At 35.7% G+C, this 8,359-nt stretch overlaps 1 protein-coding gene across 1 annotated transcript; it reads left to right on the top strand.

Annotated features, from left to right (window-relative positions):
- The first annotated feature begins 2,977 nt into the window (after positions 1 to 2,977).
- On the top strand, positions 2,978 to 7,977 carry LOC119611656. The gene is made up of 2 exons (XM_037967310.1): positions 2,978 to 4,523; positions 4,563 to 7,977. The coding sequence occupies exons 1-2, from the start codon at positions 2,987 to 2,989 to the stop codon at positions 7,343 to 7,345; spliced, it is 4,320 nt and encodes a 1,439-aa protein (XP_037823238.1). The 5' UTR covers positions 2,978 to 2,986; the 3' UTR covers positions 7,346 to 7,977.
- Positions 7,978 to 8,359: the final 382 nt, after the last annotated feature.

Genomic DNA, 8,359 nt, shown 5'->3' with positions numbered 1-8,359 from the left:
CATAAAAACTATGTTAGTTTGTGTGTATGTGTGTGTAAAATTTGTATTCCTTAAATCGGATGACTTTGTATAAAATTATATAGTAGTGTGCAGAATTTCTTTTCTGCTTTTTTTTCTCGCTTTTTTCTTTTTCATTATTTTATACAATAATAATTTTTTTGTACGTTTTCTTGTGAGCTTAAGGAAAAAAAGAAAAGAATTTAGTTTTCTTGTAAATGTAAATACATATTGTAGAGGCAAGGTGGGGGCGTGAATTGTGTGAATTGAGAATTGTGAATATATTGGTTGGCAGGCTGATTTTTTTTTTCCCTTTAATTTTTATACAATTTTTCTTTTGCAATTTTGGTAGCTTTTTCTTATTTATTTTAGGCTTAAAATAAGAAAAGAAAAAAATTTATTAAGTTTGAAGGCTAGTAAGGTGGGGGGTAGGAAGCTGTTGCCAGGAAATATACCAGAAAATGTACAAATATATATGAAAAAAAAAAAAACAAAATTATGTATAATGGAAAATTTCTTTTCATAGAATTTGCACAAAAATGAAAAAAAAGTAAAATCATATAAAAATAAAATAAATTTTGTGGTATGTATATGAAAAAAACACATATATTCAAAGATATGTAAGAGTGTAAGTAAGCTCATATGTTGTTTGTGTGTATGTATGCATACAAATACTTATTGTTAGCAGGAATTTCGTTTAAAAAAATTTTTCACTTTTTTCCTTTAACTTTATTTTATATAAATTTTTTTTTGTTAGTTAGTTTTTCTCTCTGTGTATGTTTGTTAAGGTTATAAAGTGTTACTAGGCTGGAGGATTCCTCTTTTTTTTTCTTTATTATTTTTATTATATTTTTTTCGCAGAGTTGGGGTTATAAGTATGTTTGTACTCTGTGTATAAAAGCTTATTATAAAAGTTTAATAATAAAGTATAAAAAAACTGAAAATAAATTAGTCATGCGCAAAAATTACCAATATTGGAAAAAGTAATTTTTAATTAAACATTTTTATTAAAAAAAATATATATATATTATATATATACACACACACTCTTGCCACATAGTAATATATCTCTTTCCCTTATTGGCATCCCTTTATTAAAAACAGAAAATTAAATATATATATTGTATATACTTATTAACTACTACTTACCACCACTACTACTTTAATATAAATTTATTTATTATAAAAAAAATTATATATATAAAAATTACTGCATGTTTAAAAGCATGTCAATTACTTTAACCGTTTAAGGGTCAGTTGTTTAGCTGTCAGAAAAGATTAATTAAAGTTTAAATGTTAAACTACAATTAAAGCAAGTTTTTTCCATATCGTAAGAAATTTGCTAACTCTGAACTTATAATAAATATTATATAAAAATTTTACCATAAATTGAAAACTATTAAAATATTCATTTAATTTTTGAAACTTTAACCTTTGACCTTATTTGAGAAAGCTGTTAAAGCTTTTTCGTTTAAAGAAATATGTTTACTTTCTCTGGCCTTAAAAATTCTTAAGAAAAACTTATCAAAATTTGTAAAAATATTGATATATTCCTATATTTTTTCAAATTTAACCTTTGACCTTTAAGGTAAAAACTTGAAAGTTGAATTTCGTAAGACACTGGATAAGCCACTCATGTCGTTTCCAACTCATCAATGAAAATTTCCTACTATTTAAGAAATTTTCCACTTTATTAACAAATTTTTATTATATTGCATATTTAACCTTTGACCTTTATGGTAAAAAGTTGAAAGTTGAATTTCGTAAGACACTTGATAAACCCGTGATCTCGTTCCAACTCATTAATAAAAATTTCCACCTATTTAAGAAATTTTTATTAACAAATTTCCATTATTTTGAATATTAAATCTTTGACGTTTATGCTAAAAAGTCGAAAGTTGACTTTCGTTTAGCTTTTGATAAACCAGTCATCTCATTTCCAAAACATTAATAAAATTTCCAACTATTTAAGAAATTTTCAATTTTATTAAGAAATTTCCATTATTTTGAATATTTTAACCTTTGACCTTTACGGTAAAAAGCTGAAAGTTGACTTTCGTTAAGCTTTGATAAACCAGTCATCTCGTTTCCAACTCATCTATTAAAATTTCCTACTATTTAAGAAATTTTCAATTTTTTTAAAAAATTTTCATTATTTTGAATATTTAACCTTTGACCTTTAAAGTAAAAGAGGTAAAGTCGATATATTATAAACCATTCCAGTGAAAATTTGAGACACATTAAGTAAATTTCGTCAAATTCATTCTGTAACAAATCTTAACTTTATTTTCTAAAAAATAATCCTTTAATATGAAAAATTAACCTTTGACCTTTCTGGTAAAAAAGTTGACTAAACTACTGATAAAGGTTCCAGTGCAGTAGTGATATTTTTGAACTTGCACGATCGCAATAAGTCGAATCTTTTCCATTCTCTCTGAAATAATCTTTTAATTTGAAAAATTAACCTTTGACCTTTATGGTTAGAGAGTTAAAGATATCAGTTCAAATATACTAATTGAAATTTCGGGATATTTAAAGGAATTTGAAGGATCCTCTTAACATTCATTCTGCAACAACAGGTTAAAGCTTCGTTTTCTATGAAGTGTACCTTTAACTTATGAAATTAACCTTTGACCTTAATGGTAAAAGGAATAAGCTGATATCTGATAAAGCAGTGATATCGGTTCAAGCATACCGATGAAAATTTCGCACTAATTTAAACAAATTTGAATGATATTCACATCCTACATTCTGCCACAAGTTAAAACTTTATCTTTTTAATGAAACAATCTTCTAATTTTGCTAACCTTTAAATTTTCTATATAAAAATATCAAATCTAAAACTTAAACTCCCGCAAATAAACTGATCCTTAAATATCGCTCAACAATATGAAAATTAATTATTAACACTTAAATTTAATTAAACTAACTTTTTTTTTCTCTCTCGCTCTTTCCCTTTCTTCTTCGTCTCATTTTAGTAATAACAAAAATGGCCGCTTCTATATATGCAACCCCACCGCCTGATTTAAGTAGCGAGGATACAGCTTTATCAGATGTATCCAATACTTCATCAACAACAAATGCAAATGCAACAACAGCAGCAGCAGCAACATTAAAACAATTAACAAACAACAACAACAACAACACTAACAACAATACATGTGAGGAAACTACAACAGCGATAACATCAACAACATCATCAACACTATCCACAAGCAACAATAACAACAATAAACAAAAACGCACAATATCGGATGTTCTTAAAGACAACACCAACAACAGCAGCAGCACAAGCAGTAGTAGTGGTAGTAGCAGCAGCAGTAAACCCTCGATTAATCTTTCCAACACAACACAATGCTCTTCCAAATTGCCCACAATGGGAAGCTCTACAAATGCCATTATCGCACATGATAATGGAGACGATGATAATGAGACAGCCAATACAATGGCTGCTGTAGCCGCAGCTGCTAATGCAGCCATGCAACTACAATTATTAGAAGCCATAAATGATGCTGCCAAAAAACGTCGCAAACAACACAATCCCAGTCGCATGGATGAGGAGAGCAGCAATACGAATACCACAAACACGTCTGCTCCCACGGTAGACTATGAGGATAAATTATCGAAAATGTTTTTGCCCAAATCGATGGAACAGTTTAAGGAAACTTTCGAATTGTTACAGCAGCAGCAACACATTGAAAACATATCAAAAACTCAGGAATTAAATGATCACAAAATGGATGATCATCAGCAGCAGCAACATCAACAGGCTTATAGTAATCCATATCATACCTTCTGCAAGGAGTGTGGTGAAAATTTTGAAAATGAATTTAAATTAAGTCTGCACATGATGCAGGAACACAATGAGAACTCGGAGGGTTATGCTAATCATCAGGGTACAACTGGAGATATGACTCCTTTGGATATATTGGCCTCGGTTAAGGTGAAATTGGAGAGGCCTGAATGTGAATCACCCTCTTCGAATCATAATTCAGATCCTGGCTCCAACACACATGATCAGTCTCAGCAACATAATAATGCCAACTCTGCAGGTCTTTTAACCAATGGCAAAGATCTGCAGCAGCAACAGCAACAATGGATGGGTGGCCCTGCCATGGGCCCCATGGGTTTTTCTTTTCCTCCAGAAGCTGCTGCTGCAGCCGCTCTACAGGCCGGAGGTTATTTGCCTTTGTTAGGTGTTCCCGGCTTTCCCGGTGTCGATGGTCTGAATCGTCCTCCTCTAAGAATTTTTAACCCTGAAGCTTTTTGCGAACTGTGCAATAAAGAGTTTTGCAATAAATATTTCCTAAAAACCCACAAAGCCAACAAGCATGGCATCTATGATCCCAGCAGTGATGGTCTCAGTAGCAGCCAGCAACAACAACAGAATGCCAGCATGAATGCCATGAATCAAATGTTTCAATTACAAATGCAACAGCAACATCAACACTTGCAACAGCAGCAGCAACAAATGCAAATGGAATTGGCCCAACAGAAGCTGATAAATGAACAGCAACGCAAAGACAGTGAGGCCTCTTCAACCCTCAACTCACCAACTGCAAAAGCCAGCAGCAGCAACTCGCAACAGCAGCCGAACACACAAGTTACACCACCAGCTCCAGCACCGGTATTTTGTGATATTTGCTCAAAACGTTTTACCAATGTCTTTGCCATGCGTCGTCATCGGGCCAAGGCTCATGAACAAAACTCCAATAGTAATTCACAGCGTAACAGTCCTTCGGAAGGTTCCAGCAACTCTTTAGAAGCCACTACACCTTCTAACCAAACTCCTGAATTAGCAACAGGCAAACAATTCCAAATGCCTGAAGGTTTTCGTCAAGATTTCGTTTTGGAACAGGAAGAAGTATCATTTACACCACAACCTCGCAAACTGTCGCCACAGTCGCAACAGCAGGCCCGCGAAGCCAACTTTGCCCATGATAAACTGAAACGTTTGGGTGTACTCAATCCGGAGGCTTTCTGTGAGATCTGTTGTAAGGAATATTGTAATAAATATTTCCTACGCACCCACAAATGGAAACGTCATGGTATTTTTATGCCTCCCGAGGAAGCGGATAATCCTCAAAAGCTGCCCACTTGGCCATTCATGAATATGCCTGGTATGCCGGTTAATTTAATGATGGCTCAACGCATGATGTCGGGAGGAGCTGAAGCAGCAGCCACAGAAGATTTAGCGCAACAGTCTAGCAAACGCATAAAACTAGAACAACCCGATGAAGATGAGGTTATGAAGGACTCGAACAATGATGAAAATCAAGAAAATCGCAGTGAAAATAATCAGGTCTTAAGTGTGCCCTCGACACCAGAACCCAGCAAATTAATGGCCGATAGCCAGACTATGGCTCAAAGTCCTGAGGCAGCCATGGGTTTGCAAAATCTACAAAAATTACAGACCATGATACAACAGTTAAATGATTTGAATGGCAAGAGACCCATAGCTTGTCATTTGTGTGGACGGGAAATGGAAAATCAATATGCTCTACAGGCTCATATAATGGCCGAACATGCAGGAGGTATGGAGGGCGCTATGCCTCCTCTAAATTTCCCCTCCCAGCTGCTAATGCAACAACAAGCTTTGCTCAAACAGTCTCCCAATGGTTCACCCAGTTCTTTAATGCCTTTAATGGGCATGGGAGCCGGTGCTGGGGAGCTGCGCTGTACACCTTGTGAAAGAGAGTTTACCAACTTGCCAGAATTTCAAAAACATATCACTGAAGTTCATTTGCTAACCAATACCTCGGGAAGTCCTTTACGCGAAGGCTTTGTAACGCCCGAAAGACCGATTAATCCTGCTATGGCTCAGAGTACCAGACCTCCCTATACCATTACGCCCACCAGCAGTTATTGTGAGATTTGCAATAAGGAATTGTGCAATAAATATTTCATGAAGACTCACATGCAAAGAATGCATGGCATTGAAATCGAAAATGGAGCCCAAATCGGCGGTGTAGTGTGCAATATCTGCAATAAGGAATTGTGCAGTAAATATTTCCTTAGGGTACACAAACACAATACCCATGGCATTATAGAGGATGGTGCCCCCTTGCCACAACCCAGACAAAATGGTTTGAATTTGGAAACGGCTTTGCAGCAACAAATGCTAGAGACGGAAGGCCTAAATAGAAATCTCAACATGAGTCCCTTTGGCAGTGGTGGTTCAGAGGGTAAAAATGATGCGTATCCCTCTTCAACATATACCGAAATTTGTCCCATTTGCACTAGACGTTTTCGCAATGTCAAATGGCTGAGAAGTCATTTGATTAGCGAACATGGTCCCTCCGGCATGGATAAGGTACGTGAATTGGAACAGCAGTATGGTGGCAGTTTAAGTAAACCCTCTAGTCCTACTCTAAAAGTACCCAATGGTTCCAGTTCGGCTGGTTCCTCAAATACACCTACAGCAGTACCCTCACCAGCTCAATTAGCTCAAGCTTTGCAAAATCTCAATGCCCAACATTTGCTACAGAATATGCCGAAAAACAATATGGCTAACGCTTTTAATAATGAACAAAATCTCCAATCACCACAGCTAAAGGAATATCAATGTTCCATGTGTCCATTTACCACACCCTACTATGCATTCCTATTCATACACGAACGTACACATTCCATAATCAATAATAATGAACAGGAACCGGAACCGGAAGAAAATACGGAACAACATTTTAAGCAGGAAAAATTAGAGGAACCACAACAACAGCCACACAACCAGGAGTCCATGCCAGAAAAGAAGGACAGCAAATCCTTGAAAAGAAAATCCAGCCGTGAAACTCCCCCCGAAATAGTGGCTTTGGATGAAGACGACAATGAACAGTTTGAAAACAAGCGACAGCAGGAACAAGTACCGTTTGTAACCAACAATGAACCCACTAACCTCTCCATGCGTACACCCTCACCCACCGAAATTACCTCTACCACTAGCCGCGAGGATATGCCCAAACCTCTTAGTCCCAAAATCCAGCTAACACAAGATAACTCCATAAGTGATAGCAAAGATTTCCAACGTTCTTCACTCTCGCCACGAGGCTTTAGATCAGCCGCATGCTCACCGGTTTTTGCTAATTTTCAACAACAATTTCTACAAGAAATCGCCCAACAATCTGGCAAACCAGCTTCATTTGCGGTGCCACGTGAAGATGGAACATCGTCTCAAATGCAGGCATTTGTTATAGAGGCCGTGGCGCAAAGCGATGGCAATGATGGTGATGATAATGATGTTGGTGCGGATGTAGTAAGTAATAGATTTGTACCCGCTATTGTGTATTTACCCGTCAAAGAACGTCTAACAGGTACTATGAAATTATCTTTCAATTTGACACCTGTTTAAACTTATGTATGTATGTATGTTTGTTGGGTTAGCGTTAGGCGGGTCCAGCAAATGAAAACAAAAACAGGGTTTCTCTTTTAAAAGGAGAGGTGGGAGAGAGAGAGAGAATGAGAACGATTTAAAATTAAGGCGAATTAGTAGTTGTGAGTTTAAAAGAGGGAGAGAGAAAACTGTTTTACAATGAAACTTTACAGCTTTTAAGGCTTTCAAATCTTTACCAGATGATGTAAGTCATTGAGAGAAAGAGCCTTTTTTTCCAATAAAGTTTGTTAGCTTTTAAGCTTTAGCTTTAAGAATCTATACAAAATGAAATTGATCAAAAAGGGAGAGCCTCAAGAGTTATATATAAAATGAATTTAGCTAGAAAGAGAGCGGTCTTTACAATGAACTTTTAGAAAGCTTTTAAGCTAAACTGATTTTAAATCTCTACAAGCTTAAGTCACTGGCGAATTCGGGCAAATTAGGTGAATTTGTTGTGTTTTTAGTTTTTAAAATGATCTCATCTTCTACGAATTCGCCTTGGCTGTACTCTTATGGAAAGTTGTTTAGGTTTTTGTTGAAAAAGTGTAAAATTTAATCCATTCGAATGCATATAAACTGTCCTTCACCGTTCATCTGAGACTGAGTTTATGTCGGAGATAAGTAAAAAGCTTTTTTGCTCTTTTGCTTTTACGCTTAAGTTCATACTTGTATAGCAACCAGCTTATCCTTCAGAGAGCTTAATTCACACTCTCTGTCGATGTGTGCTTTAGCTCAAAGAAAGGTAGAGAGTTAAAAATTAGTTCTCTGACTGGTGTAAGCATGTGTGAGCATAAGTACAAGAGTGCTCATGGCGTTTCTCTGTATTTACACTTTGCCTTGATTTTAATTAACTCAACATAACAACAAGCTTACACTTCAAAGAGCTTAATTGTCACTCTCTGTCGATGTCTGTTTTAGGTCAAAGAAAGTTAGAGAGTTAAAAATTAGTTCTCTGACTGGTGTAAGTATGTGTGAGTACAAGAGAGCTCATTG

The sequence above is a fragment of the Lucilia sericata genome, unplaced genomic scaffold, assembly GCF_015586225.1.
Source record: "Lucilia sericata isolate MDLA Ls3-8-SP2 unplaced genomic scaffold, ASM1558622v1 Contig001508F_arrow, whole genome shotgun sequence".
NCBI classification, from domain to species: Eukaryota; Metazoa; Arthropoda; class Insecta; order Diptera; family Calliphoridae; genus Lucilia; species Lucilia sericata.
This window is presented reverse-complemented; position numbering and strand designations above follow the sequence as displayed.

Bases quoted from the DNA above. Each gene is read 5' to 3' on its own strand.
- LOC119611656 (XM_037967310.1), top strand. From the start codon at position 2,987: ATGGCCGCTTCTATATATGCAACCCCACCGCCTGATTTAAGTAGCGAG. The intron at 4,524-4,562 runs GTGAGGCCTCTT...CAACTGCAAAAG, and splicing joins TGAACAGCAACGCAAAGACA to CCAGCAGCAGCAACTCGCAA.